Source organism: Diaphorina citri, unplaced genomic scaffold, assembly GCF_000475195.1.
Source record: "Diaphorina citri unplaced genomic scaffold, Diaci psyllid genome assembly version 1.1 scaffold1288, whole genome shotgun sequence".
NCBI lineage: Eukaryota > Metazoa > Arthropoda > Insecta > Hemiptera > Psyllidae > Diaphorina > Diaphorina citri.
In genome coordinates this window covers 43,115-62,691 of record NW_007378717.1, presented here as the reverse complement: position 1 = coordinate 62,691, position 19,577 = coordinate 43,115, and the positions used below count along the sequence as shown (strand labels likewise).

Genomic DNA, 19,577 nt, shown 5'->3' with positions numbered 1-19,577 from the left:
TTGCAAACCTCGATGGATTGTGTGTGTCTGATGAAATCCACTTGAAAAGTGACCACACAAAAGATAAGTCTTTAATAAAAATATGAACGTACAGGTATATGATATTGTTTAGACTGCGAAAGTACAGGGAATTTTTTTCAGTCCTATAATGGCGCCTTATTGGAATATTATTGATTACCCTTTCCAGAGCCAACTAAAGTGGACTTACTTGTGAAGTCAAAACTCCAGTCAGGTTTTCGTTTACCAATGAAGTTAGAGGTTAGGCTCCCTCTTGAATTTTGTATACCTCCCATTTTCCTAGTCACATTAAAATCTTTCTTTGTCTGTCTTTCTTTTATAGATTTTTTCCCTTTCCCGATCATTTCCTTTTCTTTACCTCCCCTGTTATCACCCTCTTCCCCCCCCGAAGTTAGAGGTTAGGCTCCCTCTTGAATTTTGTATACCTCCCATTTTCCTAGTCACATTAAAATCTTTCTTTGTCTGTCTTTCTTTTGTAGATTTTTTCCCTTTCCCGATCATTTCCTTTTCTTTACCTCCCCTGTTATCACCCTCTTCCCCCCCATTCTGTCCTCTTACCTTTTTCTTTGGATCGTGATACTTAGATTATAACGTGCTGTACATATTTTATGTGTTTTAATAGGATTTAGTCGTGTGTGAATAATTTTTAATAACTTATTATAGGGATTATGATTAACTTCGACACATTTTATAAGAATATTATTGTAGAAAAAAATATATATAAACGTGTGCCCTTTATGCTTTCCCTTTGCACATAACATAAGATATGCTAATAAAATTGATTCTCTTCGGATTATTTAGATTTACAAGACAAGACAGTATTGTCTGAAAGTTGACTAGTAGATTTTTTTTTTAATATGCTAATAAAATTGATTCTCTTCGGATTATTTAGATTTACAAGACAAGACAGTATTGTCTGAAAGTTGACTAGTAGATTTTTTTTCCAATTAACTGTGGCTGTAGTTTGGTATGCGTTTTATAGGGATTTCAAGTCTCTAACCTATATGTAGTAGATGTATTTTGGCGATTTTATTTATTTCTTCCTCCCCCTTATATGAATTTTGTTTCCCATTAGTTTTATTGATCAAAAAGTTTACATTATTTCGCTCCCTTCTCAAGTCTGACAAGTTCTGCTTAGACCAGGACCATGTTTATATGTTTTATGTTCCCTCTATTGTTGCATAGCGTTGTCTAGATCTTAGAGTAGAACATTTTTTTATTATTTACCTTCGGGTCTGGAGTATTATGTTGAATGGCTCAGATGCATGAAAAGCGTCCGTAAAGTCAACATGAAACTGTGAACCTGGGGATTAGTAGATATCTAGAGAAGTTTTGTTCAATGTTATTTTGATCTCACTCGGTAAACTCGACACCCTCGCATTAAGGATTGATATTCTCCTAACCAGTGAGACTAACGGAATGAAAGTCTTCTTATTTTGCATGGAACTTCACAACCTGCCTTTTTATTCCCCTTTCCCCCCCTCAAATGTTTTCTAATGTTATAAAATCTATATTTATAAACGAGTATCATATTAAATTTTACATAATGTATAGAATAGAAACGAATTTTATGTATTTATATTAAACTCTCCCTTCTCCCCCTCCACAATCCTCCCCTCCCGTTTTATGTTTGTTTTTCTTGATGTGGGCTTCTACATAAAATGTATTCACAGTAGGAATATAATTATATATGAATAATAAATATATTAATATATTTATTTTGAAAGTAAAAATATATACATATACACTTGGTTATTTATTTTTAAAATGCATAATTATGTACTTATACATAGGTAAATAACTAACATTTTTTCTAAAGTTAGTAGTCTTTCTCTCTCTCCCTCTCCCCCTCCCTCTGTCCTCTCTAATTTTTTAAACATTTAAAAGCTTTGGGTTTTGATCAAAATATTTGCAAAGTGTGAAGCTTATGTATTCTATGAATGGGGGTACCTACATCTCAACAACAAATATACAGGACATTTTATTAAAGGAAGTGGAAAAAAGGATTTTTTTTTAACATGAAATGTGTCTTAATTCCCCCCCCCTCCCTCATCTCTTTTTTTTGTAATTGTTGTTCTGTCCTATTGAAAAATAAAGTTAATTATTATTTTGAAAAGAAAAAAAAAGGAACAGGGGCCTGTTGGTCTAATTTTTGCTGGCCCATTGTTTGAGTCCCTTATGAAGGACAGAATGGCTCATGCCATCTTTTACATGAATACAAGTGACTCCTAGTGGTGAAACATCATGAGAATTACGCTCCTCGTCATCAAAGAAGACCATGTCCTTGTACTCAATACCCGTGGCTTTTTTTAGACTGGAAAATGGAAAACAGACGAGATTTTGCTATGACTTCGGTTCTGAATAGCTACGTAACACGACCGAAACTCGGATATGGAGTATTGGCTGTACGGTGCCAGGCACTAAAACACAATATTATACCCACTCAAGTTTAGTACGGTCAATACCTTCGTACATATAATGTAAACCAACTTAATGATTTTATTAGCAACCACTTTATTACTCATTCAATTATGTCTTAATTTTACTCTCAAATGAATTCACCTGCGAGTTGCACTCCCAGTGGGGATGGAGATGAGAAGAAATACCAGGAAGACGAAGAAGAAAAGATGTTGGGAATGAAGCAGGAAACCATTTTTGAAGAAGTAGAAGATTACAAAGCTGTACTCAACATTTTTAACGACTCTGACGATCTTGATGTAATGATGGATAAGATGGAAAATTATCTAGATCAAACTCTTGCTAAGGATAAATTCATTGTGAGAATCATGCTGAGAAATGAGAATAATAAGCAGTCCGTGAAGTTGCGTAGGTAGATCAGTGAAGTATTACATTACATTGAAATGGGGGTCTTTTCTGACGAAATTCCTGTGTGAGGAGTCCAGTATGTAGGACTATTGCACCCATCAGTGAAGTAAGATATACCTGTGACTTGTTTGAGTCAACATCACACACTACTTTGCAGTCATGTTGAAAATATACCTAAGACATAGTACATGAACCTTTTTTTCTTCTTCAATCAAGTGCTTGTCAACATCACACACTACTTTGCAGTCATGTTGAAAATATACCTAAGACATAGTACATGAACCTTTTTTTCTTCTTCAATCAAGTGCTTAAATTACCTACCTGCTGAAACATATCGCTCGTTCGGTACATAAACTTACTTTGCAAAATGTGTGGTTTTTTGACCCGGAAATATTTCCTTATGGTCAAAATGCTGGTTCCAATTGAATAAATCCACTAGTTGATGTGCACGCAGCATTTCTGTAGTCCGGGATGCTGCAGCTACAAGACAGTTGTTCTGTTTCAAGTACTTCAGAATTGCAGGAACATCACGGTAGTACTTGATGATGGCGCCTCCGGCATCTAGCACTTTGTCCCTAGGGAAATTATTAGATTTGAAATGAATACCTTCTAGCTATCTTATAATTAGGGTGGTCAGACGTCCCGTATTTCCTGAGACATCGAAAATTGAAATGTATCGCCGCGCTGGGACAGGCCTTAAAATTCGCCCTAGTTTATTTTCTAGTTCATTTGTGTTCAGCTGTAAATAGGAGATTTCAAGTTCGATCGGATCTGAAAAGTTGTAGACCAAAACTTTTCTTGTAATGTTTATCTAGGTACATATGTACATATTCAAAGAGAAGATAGTCATACCCAATTTTTTTGAAAGGTGGTATGACATCTATATACACGTGAAATGGCCATAGAGTGTGATCTGAAAATACAAAATTTTGAAAAATCAGGTAGGCAAGGAGGAAGATATCTCAGCAAGAGGACATGTGGGTCGTTTGTGAAGAATATAGGTATCACAGCAAGCTGGCATGCCAAAGGTCCCTGGTTCAATAAACTTGCCAAAGAGTTTTTCATCTTTGGGCTTGGATCCCAGGGCACACTCAGCCTTGTGAAAACAAGTGAGCTACTTCTGGGTAGCGATCAGAAAAGTTAAAAAAACCAGTGATGATACATTAATGTGAAGAAAGAAGATTTGTGATCAGTGATACCCACGAAAATTGTAAGGACTCTTGGCATGAAGGCAAGGTCATCAAGTGGTTGTATACTTACCTAAATCAAACACGGCCAACTTTGGGAACTTTTTGACACTCGGATCTAATTTGTGTGGAATTTCTGCCATTGTTTCTGAATGTCTTCGGACAATTTTCTGTTGTGTCAAATGAAAAAGTAAAAGCAAAAGTAAAACTAAAAATATTTTGTTCATATTGCACAAAGAATTAGGATTTATAATTTTATTATTTATGACTTTTTGTATGTTATATTTTAGAGCAGTAAACAATAGTGATATGATACAGAATATAAACACCTATGTGTCCTACACATTGAGATGCAAGTATACTAAAGGCCACTCCATCCACCAGACCTTTTGATTTCCATTCTGTTGATAAAATTACAATCGGACTACATTGTTCTGTTTTGACAGTCTAATACCTAAAGCACGAATTAATTGCTAACATATTATTAAGTAGCAAGGTTTATACAAACTGTTGGCATAATGGGAATTTTTTAGTCTTAGCCGATAATATAAATAAGGCAGGTATATTAAAATAAATCTGATATAAAACAAGCAGGGCCCGTCCCTCCGGGAATTTTTTAGCCCGTAGTTTATCGTGATTAGAGAAAATCAGTACCTATGTACCTACCTAATTTGTTTAATATTCAGTTTATTATTATTATTATTGATTTGATTTTTTTTTCTTTCTATTATTTATTTCCTACCTAATTTGTTTAATATTCAGTTTATTATCATTCTTGATTTGATTTTTTGATTTTACTTTCATGTGATGATTTAAAATCAAGACTAGAGCCCGTTCTCCCTTTATTCCCAATATAATGTTTAAGTCACCCATCCATTTATTGGCCTTCCTCGGCGTAGCTTAACATAGGTAACGCTAAAACCGGTCTTAAATTAACGACTGAAGTGTTATCTAAAACTTTCTCGCTTTGAGTTCATAGGTCGTCGCGACAAAAATCAAGATCAATCACAGAGAAAGCATATAATTACAAACGTAATCATAGAAAAAATATATGATTACAAACGTAATCATAGAAAAAAAAAAAAATATAATTACATTCGTATTCATATGAAAAAAATATAATTACAATTGTATTCATAGGAAAAAATTATAATTTCAATCGTAATCACAGGAAAAAAATATAATTACATTCGTATTCATAGGAAAAATTATAATTACAATCGTATTCATAGGAAAAAAACATAATTACAATCGTAATCACAGGAAAAATGTGATTACAATCGTAATTATAATGATTTTGTAAATACAAATGTAATTGTATTCTTACTTGTGATTACGATTATAATCGTAATCATAATCACATCTTCAGAATATGTGATTACCTATAATCATAATCATGATTTTTTTTGCCCATCACTGCCGCTCATCCGATTGCTATGAAACTTTGTGAACTTATTGCTTGCACTCCCGTGAAGGTTATAGACTTTTTTCCGGTTCGTTTTTGTTAAGCTACGCGGAGCAAGACCACTATATGGATGAGTGACATGAACGGCCATGCCTTAGGGATTTCGGCTAGTGAAAAATAAATAAGACCATAGCAGTTCCAGTTCCCTCTATCAAACTTCTTGGGGGAAAAAAAACCGAACACATGGTTTTATTTCCGAGTATTTTTAAACAAAACTAGAGGTTGACCCGTCCTTTGTACGGGATCACCACACCCCTTCCCACCGCACACACCCCCATACCACAAAATCGGTAATATAACCAACAACAAAAATTGACACTTTTAAAGATCGTTCCACGAAACTCTTGGTTTAACACATTGATCGCCCAAACAAAAATAGTGCTATTCACTCCCAAGCCCACGATGTCTTACGGGGCCATGCGGTTTAATCACGTAAGACTTATGTGCCTTACGGGGCCTGAACGGAAATGTTGGTGTAAGACGTCTTACATGGTGATCAACGTGATCTATCGCCGGCGAATTTCTTGAGTCCCTTAAGAAGGACACCATTAGTCATGCTATGCATTACTTGAATACCGATGACTCCTAGTTTTGAGATACTTCGAGCATTGCGCTCCTCGTCATCAAAGAAGACCATGTCCTTGTACTTGATTTTCGAATCTTTCTTTAGACTGAAAAATGGAAAACAGACGAGATTTTGCGATATAAACATGTTTTAAAGAAGGCAGTAAAACAAATATAAACTGGTAGGTAGTTCTGTGAACTGTAGACCTCACTCAGTCTCTTTTCAATTAATACAATTCACCTATGAATACAATTCACCTATATGTCTTACGAAATAAAAAAGTCAGAAAACAGGTTTTACTTACAATCAATCAAAAGATTTAAAGAATGGTTGACCTTTTTTAAAACAATAGATTTACAAAGAATTGGGGTCTTTGACAAAAATATTTTTGTATAAATAACACGAGGGTCATGATGGTGAGTATTTTAAACCAACAATCGGTAACGTTCAATTCTGGGACCCCAATTTTGAACTTGCGACGTGCTCTGATATGACGAACAAATAAATACCAAATTTCATCAAAATCGGACCAGGCAATTATACACAAAACATTCAAAAATCCAAACCAAATGCAAAATTGTCGAGTTAAAACGTAAGGTACCTGACCCAAAGTTCGCCACGCTAGTGTTAGTTTATTTTTTTTTTTATTTATTATTATTTTTTTTTTTAAATTTTAAAAGATATTGATGACCTTTTTCCTGGAAAAGCTAGATAATTTTGTTCTTCACTATTCTATTTGACATCCCAATAAATAAATTACTTAGGAAAATTTTCCAAGGGAAAATTCTAGACCTTCACAAGTGGCGAACTTGGGATACCACTGCCGGTAATTTCGCCAGGGGGGTGGCGAACTTGGGTTTATGGATTGTTCTACTAAAATAAAGGAAAATTATGGGCAGGCAATTTCGCCATCCTGCAAGAGGAAAATAGCATGGCGAATTTGCCAGCCCTCCTCGTTTCTAAAAACTTGGGAAATTAAATTGAATCACTGCAAAAAATAAAAGTGCTTAATGAGTTACGAAACTATGAAACATAAGCAACATGGTAATCACGTTAACTTTTAGAAATAAACTGAAGGTGAAGGAAGACAAAAATCAAGAAAAAACTTACCTCTCGCCCCAGCAAGCTGACATGCCAAACATACCAGTTCTATAAAATTGTCAAAGGTTGGGGCTTAGGTTCCTGGGTACTTGTGGGTAGAGACCAGAAGGGTTAAAAAGACCAATGATGATAGAGGAATCTGCATCATGAGTCTTGAAGTGGTTGTACACTTACCTAAATCAAACACGACCATCTTTGGCAACTTTTTAAATTTGTGATCTAATTTGTGTGGAACCTTTGGCATTGTATTTGAGGTTGGAAAGTCTTGGCAATGTTTTGGCAACTGGGTAACACGAGGAGTCTTTGGGGTAGTCCTTAAACTTAGGACAATCTTCTGTTGTGTCAAATGAAGAAATACAAGCAAAAATAAATGTAAAAATATTTTTCTCATAGTACACAAGGATTTATACTTATCACTATTTGTACATTTTTTTTTTTTTTTAGAATAGTAAACAAAAGTGATATGATACAGAATATAGAAAACACCTATGGGTCGTACACATTGAGATGCAAGTAAACTAAAGGCCACTCCATCCACCAAACCTTTTGATTTCATCAATGTTGTTAGAGGTATTATATTCTGATGATAAGATTTCAATGGAAGTACATTGTTCCATTTGAACAGTATAATCACCAGAGTCTTGCAAAATATGTCATTTATTTTTCGAAATTACGTTTGTTTTAAAATGAGAAATATGTCATTTAAAAAATAAATAAAGTTTACACATTATAGTGGGGGTAGCAAAAAAAAAAAGATTTTTATTTGTACATACATGATAGGTGATTAAAATATAAAATAGTATAAATAATAAATGTTTGTTCCTAACCCTAGGTTTTATTGTCTACATGTCTACTATATTTGTAGAAAACGATTTTCAGTATTAAATTAAGTGTAGCCGGCGAGGTTGACCGAGTGGTAATATACTACCTGTGAAGACTCAACAGTCACAACCTCTAACTTGAAACTAAAATACGACTATTAAGATGCTACAAATTCTCAGCTCTTTTGTATGGAGTTGAGTCCTGGACCTTAACAAAAGCAACTACTATTAAAGTAGAATCTTTCGAACTCTGACTATACAGGAAAGTCTTGGGAATATCGTGGACATAGAAGATAACCAATGCTGAAGTGCTACGAAGAATGAAAATAGAACCGGAACTAGTGAAAACCATAAAATGCCTGAAACTCCAATGCCTGGGACATATATTGCGGAACCACCACCATATGACCTGTTTTGGCTAAACGAAATTTTTCGAGTGGATGCCCTTCGCACTCAACCTTCGATTGTTTTTCTTTCTCACAGTGTACAGAATTTTTGTAGAGCAAATTTTTTCGAGTGAATACATTTTTTCAATTAAAATTTTATGCTGATTCCAAAAATTAAATAAAAAATGGGGGTTCCCATAAGAGTGACCTATATTTGGCAAAAAATGGGCCGTTTTGCAAAAAAAATTGCAAATTTAAATAAAGCCATTTTAATCATCAAAATTTCATCTACATGATGCCGTTTATTTCATTCCTTAATTCCCAGCCGTTTCTGAGATATAAGCGTGGTTCGCAAATCACGAACCACCCTGTATGATTTATGTATAGGTGGCGAACTTGCGGACCATGACGAACTTTGGGTTAGGTACCTTAGATCTTTTGGTCATATGACCAGAGTCCGGACATGGAGTATTGGCTGTACGGTGCCAGACACTAAAACACAGTATTATACCCACATAACCCACTCAAGTTTAGTAAGCTAGTGGTCAGATGCAACAGCAAGCGTGCTATCGCAAGTATCGCAACTGGTGACTAATGATCTTGATGTAGTGATAATGATCTGGATAAGATGGAAATTTATCTAGATCAAACCTTAGTACATGAGCTTTTTTTAATTGAATGCTTGAATTAGAATTACGAATGACCTACCTGCTGAAACATATCGCTCGTTCCGTACATGAACTTACTTTGCAAAATGTTTAATTTTCTTTTCAGCGGGAAATATTTCCTTGTAATCAAAGAAGTCGCTCAAACCCAACAGGTGCAGTAGTGAATATGCATTCCGTATGTGTACAGTCCGAGATGCTAGAGCTAACTTAATGTTGTGATCTTTCAAGTACTTGACAATTTCAGGAATATCACGGTAGAGATTGAGCAAGGTTCCTTTGGCATCCTCCACTCTGTCTCTAGAGAAATTAAATTTGAAATTAATGCCTTCTAGCTATCCATTTGTATTTTATGTATTATATCGACCCTTGTAAATGAAAGGGGCGTAAAATTATATTACTATTATTATTATTATTATTGAGGAAAGAATAATCTCGTGTAAACATCACTCGACTTTCCTTATCCCATTAAAATATGCTTATTTGGGTTTCTTATTATGGGGGGTCGCAACTAAGCATAATTTAATATGACAAGGAAAATCGTGTGATGTTCACACCAGATATTTTTTTTACGCTATGAACTCGAAATCGCGAATTTTTGCGAGGGTCGATGCACATGAACTAGAGGGAGATAAAGAGTGTCTTGAAATAGGTACTTTATTTCCCTGCCAGCCCTTGATTCCCCCATCTTTCTCATAAAGTTGATTTTGCCCTTGATATCCAGCTATAACAACTTGGGTTTTCCTGACGGGGATTCTAGATATTAGATCAATTTCTAATGGATGACTGAAGCAATGTCATGCAAGGTTGGTATCTGAACAGGTGACTGTCTGGGGCAACTATATTGTATAAAATAGCTGCTGGCTGTTGGTGTTTTAGAGTGAAAACACTCGTAAAAACAATTAAAATCCAAGTAGAAAATGTAATGTGACATTAAAAATCTTTTATCGCCAGCAGTTAAAAAGGTTATCACCCTCACATTTTTTCCTAGGTAGGTACAAAGAGAAGATAATCATACCCAACTTTTTTGAAAGGTGGTTTGAGTTCATGCACGTGGAAGGGCCATAGAGTGTAATCTGAAAGTACAAAATTTAGAATATTTAGGTAGGCAAAGAAGAGGATATCACAGCAAGAGGACATCTGGGTCGTGGCCCCAGCAAGCTGACATGCCAAACATACCAGTTCTATAAAATTGTCAAAGGTTGGGGCTTAGGTTCCTGGGTACTTGTGGGTAGAGATCAGAAGGGTTAAAAAGACCAATGATGATAGAGGAATATAACCCTGAATTTATTTTTTTACTTGATTATAAACACATTGGGGAACTCCGATATACCTGTGAATTGTTTTAGTCCATATCACACACAACTTTATAGTCATGTTGAAAAAATGTGAGCTTTTTTCCACATGAGTTTTTTTTTTTTTTCTTCTTCAATTAAGTGCTTGAATAACTTATGTATGTCCTGATAGATACCTACCTATCGTTCGCTCCGTGTATAAACTTACTTTTTAAGATGTTTGGTTTTTTGACGAGGATATATTTCCTTATGATCAAAGTATCTAGCCACACCGATCATTTCTAGTATATTTTGTACGTGCAGTATTCTTACAGTCGTGGATACTGCGGCTACAAGAATGTTATGCTCTCTCAAGTACTCCAAAATTCTAGGAACGTCTTGGTAGTATTTGATCACCATTCCGTTGGAATCCAACACTTTTTGCCTTGGGGAAAATAGATTTGAAATTAATACCCTCTAGATATCTATTTGTATTATGTCATGTTATGCACATGAACCATAGGGAGAGAATGAGAGTCTGAAAATTGTATCTTTCCCTGCCAGCCCTTGATTCCCCCACAACATTACCATAGAGTTGATTTTGCCTTGATATCCAGCTATAACAACTTAAGGAGAATTACGCTCCTCGTCATCAAAGAAGACCATGTCCTTGTACTCAATACCCGTGGCTTTTTTTAGACTGGAAAATGGAAAACAGACACGCCAGCCTAGTTAGCTTAGTTGGTAGTGCGTCTGCCTTGTGCCGCGGGTTCGATTCCCGTCCGGGGCAGATTTTATCCTGATCGGATAATGTTCGTTCTCGGAACGGCTGACTTTCTTCTATCCTGTCTTCCTTCTCTCTTTGACGTAATCATAGAAAAAAAAATATAATTACATTCGTATTCATATGAAAAAAATATAATTACAATTGTATTCATAGGAAAAAATTATAATTTCAATCGTAATCACAGGAAAAAAATATAATTACATTCGTATTCATAGGAAAAATTATAATTACAATCGTATTCATAGGAAAAAAACATAATTACAATCGTAATCACAGGAAAAATGTGATTACAATCGTAATTATAATGATTTTGTAAATACAAATGTAATTGTATTCTTACTTGTGATTACGATTATAATCGTAATCATAATCACATCTTCAGAATATGTGATTACCTATAATCATAATCATGATTTTTTTTGCCCATCACTGCCGCTCATCCGATTGCTATGAAACTTTGTGAACTTATTGCTTGCACTCCCGTGAAGGTTATAGACTTTTTTCCGGTTCGTTTTTGTTAAGCTACGCGGAGCAAGACCACTATATGGATGAGTGACATGAACGGCCATGCCTTAGGGATTTCGGCTAGTGAAAAATAAATAAGACCATAGCAGTTCCAGTTCCCTCTATCAAACTTCTTGGGGGAGCCATGCCTTAGGGATTTCGGCTAGTGAAAAATAAATAAGACCATAGCAGTTCCAGTTCCCTCTATCAAACTTCTTGGGGGAAAAAAACCGAACACATGGTTTTATTTCCGAGTATTTTTAAACAAAACTAGAGGTTGACCCGTCCTTTGTACGGGATCACCACACCCCTTCCCACCGCACACACCCCCATACCACAAAATCGGTAATATAACCAACAACAAAAATTGACACCTTTAAAGATCGTTCCACGAAACTCTTGGTTTAACACATTGATCGCCCAAACAAAAATAGTGCTATTCACTCCCAAGCCCACGATGTCTTACGGGGCCATGCGGTTTAATCACGTAAGACTTATGTGCCTTACGGGGCCTGAACGGAAATGTTGGTGTAAGACGTCTTACATGGTGATCAACGTGATCTATCGCCGGCGAATTTCTTGAGTCCCTTAAGAAGGACACCATTAGTCATGCTATGCATTACTTGAATACCGATGACTCCTAGTTTTGAGATACTTCGAGCATTGCGCTCCTCGTCATCAAAGAAGACCATGTCCTTGTACTTGATTTTCGAATCTTTCTTTAGACTGAAAAATGGAAAACAGACGAGATTTTGCGATATAAACATGTTTTAAAGAAGGCAGTAAAACAAATATAAACTGGTAGGTAGTTCTGTGAACTGTAGACCTCACGATTTTCGAATCTTTCTTTAGACTGAAAAATGGAAAACAGACGAGATTTTGCGATATAAACATGTTTTAAAGAAGGCAGTAAAACAAAAATATAAACTGGTAGGTAGTTCTGTGAACTGTAGACCTCAATCAGTCTCTTTTCAATTAATACAATTCACCTATGAATACAATTCACCTATATGTCTTACGAAATAAAAAAGTCAGAAAACAGGTTTTACTTACAATCAATCAAAAGATTTAAAGAATGGTTGACCTTTTTTAAAACAATAGATTTACAAAGAATTGGGGTCTTTGACAAAAATATTTTTGTATAAATAACACGAGGGTCATGATGGTGAGTATTTTAAACCAACAATCGGTAACGTTCAATTCTGGGACCCCAATTTTGAACTTGCGACGTGCTCTGATATGACGAACAAATAAATACCAAATTTCATCAAAATCGGACCAGGCAATTATACACAAAACATTCAAAAATCCAAACCAAATGCAAAATTGTCGAGTTAAAACGTAAGGTACCCGGAAAACCGAAAATTTACAGGAGTAGGAAAAAAATTATATATATTGGACGGCTTCGCGGACCACCTGAAACCTGCCCGCGGACCACCAGTTGGGAACCACTGATGTAGCATAAGGGAATTTGGACTAGTCTACTCCCTGTTTATAGTCTCCTAGCTAGACGCTGATCTACGCTCTGTTTATAGTCCCTCAACTTGTGGTTGCATTCTATACCTATTGCAATGCCAACGCCACTACTCACCGATGCAATGTCCTGCTTCATCGCCTCCATGTCACATCAGAAGAAACCTTGTCACCACCTACCTTTTGAAGAGGTTCGACTGAAGGAACTGTCACTGCTAAGGTCTTATCGTCCCGAAATTGGAGAGAGAAGGAAGACAGGATAGGAGAAAGCCTGCCGCTCCGAGAACGAACATTATCCGTTTAAACACCGCCGCAGGCGGGAATCGAACCCGCATGAAGAGGTTCGACTGAAGGAACTGTCACTGCTAAGGTCTTATCGTCCCGAAATTGGAGAGAGAAGGAAGACAGGATAGGAGAAAGCCAGCCGCTCCGAGAACGAACATTATCCGTTTAAACACCGCCGCAGGCGGGAATCGAACCCGCGGCCTAGCGCTCATAAAGCAGACGGGACATACAAGGGGACTCATCGGCATTTACCTACTCGGTCAATTCAATACAGTTACACAGTGAATCGAGTATTTGAGAACATACCACCAGACATTAATGGAGTAGAGATTGACATTCCACGCAATATGCGTTGCACCCTTGCGAGGCATTTACCTACTCGGTCAATTCAATACAGTTACACAGTGAATCGAGTATTTGAGAACATACCACCAGACATTAATGGAGTAGAGATCGACATTCCACGCAATATGCGTTGCACCCTTGCTCAACTTAGATCAAGGTGGTGCCGCTTACTCAAAAGCTACCTGTCCAGAATAAATGGAGTAACCAAATTCACGTCCGAAGTGCAATACCGTGCCACAATAACATTTAAAAGCTTCGAATTTGCTTAAAATATTTGCAACGTGTCAAGTTTGTTTGGAGAACAGGGGGAATGTTAATCTAATTATTCCTGGCCCATTTTTTGAGTCCCTTCTCAAAGGTTTCATGGGTAATGCCCATGCGATTCTCTACACGAGTAGCAGTGACTCCTAGTTTTGAAATATCATTAACATGTTCCTGCTCGTCATCAAAGTAGATCATGTCCTTGTAGTCAATACCCGTGGCTTCCTTTAGACTGGAAAATAGGAAACAGACGAGATTTTGTGATGAATTATGACTGCGAACAGATTTGGTTTTTATATATTTTCTCAACCACCCTGCCCACACATCTCAAAAAGAAATTGGTTGAAACTTTAATTTTCCCAATTTTCGATTATTGTGATGTTGTGTATGGTGGACTCAGTGCTGAATTGGCTCGCTCTTTGCAGGTTGCACAAAATGCTTGTGTGCGTTATGTTCATAACTTGACGAGATATGATCATGTTACACAATCTTACAATGATCTAGATTGGATGAATCTTGAAACAAGAAGAAATCTTCATGCCTTGTTGTTCTTGTTCAAAGTTATATACCTGCAATGCCCAAGTTACATGTGTGAGATGTTTGAGTTCCTTGCTGACTTAAACCAATATGGCACAAGATCAATCTCCTCAAAATTACTGGCAATGCCACTGCACCGTTCTTCTGCGTTTGAGAGGTCTTACCATGTCATTGCGGTACGGTTGTGGAATTCTTTACCTCCACACATAAGGAATACTCAGTCTCTTGTTTCATTCAAAATCGAAGTAGTCAAACATCTTAAACAACTCTGATTTTTGACTGCTTCAAAAAGTGGTTGGGTGGAAGAGCTCATTTCTGAGAATCCTGCCACGTTAAATAAAACCTAAAATAATAATAAAAAAAAAGAGGGAACTGTAACTGCTATGGTCTAATCGTCCCGAAATTGAAGAGAGAAGGAAGACAGGATAGGAGAAAGCCAGCCTTGTATAGGGCAAAAAAGTCCTTTTTTGCCCTATACAACTAATGGTAAAAAAGGAACGATCTTTAAAAAGTTCCGGTTGGGGCCCAGGGAATTTTTCTAATTTTTACCAGTAGTAAATAATTGTTCTGTGTTCTTTTCTAAAGCACCTGTTTTAAAAATGGTGTAAAAATATTGAGGAGAAAAAAAGTTACGTTAACATTTATCTCCAGAAACATCCATTTTCAGCAAAAAACTGATCCTTGTTTTTGATTTTTCTTTTTTTACTCGCAGATTATGTAGGTATGCGGTCTTGTGGAATAAGTTTTAAACTTTACAGCAAATAACATTACCTAATGATGACTTTCTCGAAAAAAATTGAACACCGAACAGCAGTTTGAGAAAAACAAAAAATACGAGCGTTCGGCTAATTTTGTCACTCAGTGTATATCAAATCCGTGTAGTTTTAGGTGCTGAATAACGTGGTGGTCTTAGGAATAGGGGTGTCCAAACTATACCCTTTAAATCCAAGACCTCAAAATGAAAGATAACGAAAAACTAATGCCACCACGGATTTGATATATCACATCCCTTGTTCAGGATGAAAAAAATCTCGCCCCCCGTACATACCAATTACCAATATATAGCAATAGATTATATGTGGTTCCCCATGAAATTCGACGTAGAATTCGAAAATGAAATAAAAAAATACGGGTTCTCATTTGAAATTCGCGATAAATGATCACTTTTATAAGCATGGGCGTAACCAGGGGGTTGCCCATGCCCCCCCCATAGAATATACCTTGTTTATCCTGCTGGGATAGGACTGAAAAGTTCCTTTACCCTCGCAACAGGCTACTACTATTATTGTGCTCCAATTCTCATACAATCCTGAGGGTATAATTTTTTTTTTTTTTAGTTACCAACATAGGTATATATTTATTTTTTAATATGTGACATCTCAACATCATTGATAGTAGTATATCACTGTCCTATAAGCTCAAGGCTTGTGTAGGACATTGATAGAAAAATTACAATGATATTAGGTATTATATTCGATGTACATTATACCCGCCACTCTGGCTCGGACCTACTGGCAGACCGCGGTACCTGGGTCCGTCAGGCTGTCAGGCAGTCTGAGCGCGAAGGAAAAATCTAGAGACCTAGGTCTGTCAGACGTCAGATGGTCTGAACATGAGTGGCGGACATTGAAGAGAGAAAAAAAATGCAATGATTACCACTACCAGTGTAAAATGATTATTGAAATATGGAAATTGATTGCAAAGGATTTTTATTTTTAAGAGGTTTGACAGAGGGAACTGTAACTGCTATGGTCTTATCGTCCCGAAATCGAAGAGAGAAGGAAGACAGGATAGGAAAAAGCCAGCCGTTCCGAGAACGAACATTATCCCATCAGGATAAAATCCGCCCCGGGCGGAAATCGAACCCGCGGCCTAGCGCTTACAAGGCAGACGCACTACCAACTAAGCTAACTAGGCTGGCCTATTTTCATTTAATCTCAACCATTCCAAAAATAAAAACTGATGCATTCAACCTGATATACCTAGACACTGGCTACTAATATACTGTAGGTATTTCTTCAACTAAAATAGCGGGCCTCCCCCTTAGGCATAATCCTGGTTACGCCCATGTTTATAAGTGCCACTTCCGGGGTACAAACCAGGATTTTGATGTCACCATCGATTTGCCATGGGCCCTTTCCTATCTTTAGAACAAAACAGAACTTCAATATTCCAAGCCGTTCAAAAGTTACAAGGGGTCTGACTAGGACTTCTGAACCATGCTGTATAATTATGTACCTACAAATTTTGGCGGGGCGGGGCGCTACTGCATTCCTGATTTCTTCTTGCGTTAGGAGACTGTAAAAAGAGAACAATGTAGTCCCATTGTAATTTTTATCATCAGAATATAATCGCTCTAATAACATTATCGCAATCAAAAGGTTAGGTGGATGGAGTGATCTTTAGTATACTTTCATCTCAATGTGTAGGACCCATAGGTGTTTATATTCTCTATCATATCACTATTGTTTACTATTTTAATTTAAGTACAAATAGTGGTATATATAATTATAAATCCCAAATTCCTTGTGCAATATGAGCAAAATATTTTTAGTTTATTTATTTTTGCTTGTAATTCTTCATATGACCAACCAGAATTTTGCCCAAAGCTTTGACCATTTCCCAAGTTGGCGGGGCGGGGCGCTACTGCATTCCTGATTTCTTCTTGCGTTAGGAGACTGTAAAAAGAGAACAATGTAGTCCCATTGTAATTTTATCATCAGAATATAATCGCTCTAATAACATTATCGCAATCAAAAGGTTTGCTGGATGGAGTGATCTTTAGTATACTTTCATCTCAATGTGTAGGACCCATAGGTGTTTATATTCTGTATCATATCACTATTGTTTACTATTTTAATTTAAGTACAAATAGTGGTATATATAATTATAAATCCCAAATCCTTGTGCATTATGAGTAAAATATTTTTAGTTTATTTATTTTCGCTTGTAATTATTCATATGACCAACCAGAATTTTGCCCAAAGCTTTGACCATTTCCCAGCACATGAACACGAAATGTACCACGAGTCACACAATTTAAATCCGACTGTCAAAAGGCACCCAAAGTTGGCCGTGTTTGATTTAGGTAAGTATACAACAACTTGATGACCTTGCCTTCATGCCTTGAATTTTTGAGGGTGTCAATGCATTAGTCCTTACAATTTTTGAGGGTATTGTCAATGCATTACAAATCTTCTTATTTCACTTTAATATATAATCATTGGTCTTTCTAACCCTTCTGGACGTTACCCACTACTCAGTTGTTTTCACACGGCTCTGAATGTGCCTTGGAACCCAAATCCTAAGCTGGAAAACCCTTTGTCTTCATTGGCCACTTTATTAAACTAGGGACCTTTGGCATGCTGTGATATATTCTTGTTGCTGTGCTGACCTTATTGCTGTGATATATTCTTGACCCATGACCCAGATGTCCTCTTCTTTACCTACATCTAATTGTTCTCAATTTTGTATTTCAGATTACACTGTATGGCCGTTCCATGTGTATGATCTCGTAGCACCTTTCAAAAGAATTGGGTATGATTATCTTCTCTTTGTACCCTTTATACAGTGAGAAATAATAATTTTATTGTGAGTCGTGAGTCAAGCCCAAGAATATTTATTTTTAACCCTAGAACACAAGCGTTTTTTGTTTGACGTTTAACACTAGATATAGGTCAATTTGACGTATACAATTTTCAAATTAAGAAAAAAATAGTTGTTTTTTAAATTCTTAAAAAAAAGAGCCATGTAACATGACAAGGTATGTCAGGAGGCGGAAAAGAAATTTTCATGGGGTGAATAACAATGGAAAAATAACGAAAGTTACCTAGTGCCTAGTGCAGCAACAATCTCCTTTTGTCCTTAGCAAAAGTTTGAAATCAGTGTTGCCAAACTGCCGAGAGCATTTATCGGGAATTTTCGGCATTGAGCATCACGGCATCACGGGTACCTACTACGAGTAGAAATTTTATTAATGTCGTATTTTTCAAATGACAGAAATCATTATTTCTATACCTACTTATATAAAAAAAAGACAGAAAATGTCATTTTATCTAGTGTATGTTTCAATCTCTAGGGGGGGGGCATGGGCAACCCCCTGGTTACGCCCATGCTTATAAAAGTGATCATTTATCGCGAATTTCAAATGAGAACCCGTATTTTTTTATTTCATTTTCGAATTCTACGTCGAATTTCATGGGGAACCACATATAATCTATTGCTATATATTGGTAATTGGTATGTACGGGGGGCGAGATTTTTTTCTTCCTGAACAAGGGATGTGATATATCAAATCCGTGGTGGCATTAGTTTTTCGTTATCTTTCATTTTTGAGGTCTTGGATATAAAGGGTATAGTTTGGACACCCCTATTCCTGAGACCACCACGTTATTCAGCACCTAAAACTACACGGATTTGATATACACTGAGTGACAAAATTAGCCGAACGCTCGTATTTTTTGTTTTTCTCAAACTGCTGTTCGGTGTTCAATTTTTTTCGAGAAAGTCATCATTAGGTAATGTTATTTGCTGTAAACTTTAAAACTTATTCCACAAGACCGCATACCTACATAATCTGCGAGTAAAAAAAGAAAAATCAAAAACAAGGATCAGTTTTTTGCTGAAAATGGATGTTTCTGGAGATAAATGTTAACGTAACTTTTTTTCTCCTCAATATTTTTACACCATTTTTAAAACAGGTGCTTTAGAAAAGAACACAGAACAATTATTTACTACTGGTAAAAATTAGAAAAATTCCCTGGGCCCCAACCGGAACTTTTTAAAGATCGTTCCTTTTTTACCATTAGTTGTATAGGGCAAAAAAGGACTTTTTTGCCCTATACAAGGCTGGCTTTCTCCTATCCTGTCTTCCTTCTTTCTTCAATTTCGGGACGATTAGACCATAGCAGTTACAGTTCCCTCTTTTTTTTTTAGTTCCTTTTTTACCATTAGTTGTATAGGGCAAAAAAGGACTTTTTTGCCCTATACAAGGCTGGCTTTCTCCTATCCTGTCTTCCTTCTCTCTTCAATTTCGGGACGATTAGACCATAGCAGTTACAGTTCCCTCTTTTTTTTT

At 36.4% G+C, this 19,577-nt stretch overlaps 2 protein-coding genes and 2 long non-coding RNA genes across 5 annotated transcripts in view; 1 reads left to right on the top strand and 3 right to left on the bottom strand.

Annotated features, from left to right (window-relative positions):
* Positions 1-1,866: 1,866 nt before the first annotated feature.
* On the bottom strand, positions 1,867-4,658 carry LOC103515169 (magnesium-dependent phosphatase 1-like). Its single transcript, XM_017446530.2, has 4 exons — positions 4,105-4,658; positions 3,697-3,757; positions 3,204-3,419; positions 1,867-2,332 (listed from the first exon to the last, which is right to left on the bottom strand). The coding sequence occupies exons 1-4, from the start codon at positions 4,256-4,258 to the stop codon at positions 2,164-2,166; spliced, it is 600 nt and encodes a 199-aa protein (XP_017302019.2). The 5' UTR covers positions 4,259-4,658; the 3' UTR covers positions 1,867-2,163.
* A 1,201-nt stretch (positions 4,659-5,859) lies between these two features.
* LOC103515172 (magnesium-dependent phosphatase 1-like) overlaps positions 5,860-19,577 on the bottom strand; it is an 18,683-nt gene continuing 4,965 nt past the window's right edge. Inside the window, exons 2-4 of one of the 2 annotated variants that reach the window (XM_017446533.2) lie at positions 10,053-10,110; positions 9,116-9,334; positions 5,860-6,167 (exon numbers count right to left, since the gene is read on the bottom strand). In XM_017446533.2, coding sequence (XP_017302022.1) covers positions 5,993-6,167; positions 9,116-9,334; positions 10,053-10,110 — 452 coding nt within the window. In that variant the 3' untranslated portion in view covers positions 5,860-5,992. The remainder of the gene's footprint in view (positions 6,168-9,115; positions 9,335-10,052; positions 10,111-19,577) is intronic. The other variant, XM_017446534.2, reaches the window with a different exon arrangement.
* On the top strand, positions 12,957-13,672 carry LOC113469919. The gene is made up of 2 exons (XR_003393185.1): positions 12,957-13,263; positions 13,414-13,672. It is a non-coding gene; the product is annotated as an uncharacterized LOC113469919 (long non-coding RNA).
* Positions 13,460-14,189, bottom strand: LOC113469921. The gene is made up of 2 exons (XR_003393187.1): positions 13,733-14,189; positions 13,460-13,609 (listed from the first exon to the last, which is right to left on the bottom strand). It is a non-coding gene; the product is annotated as an uncharacterized LOC113469921 (long non-coding RNA).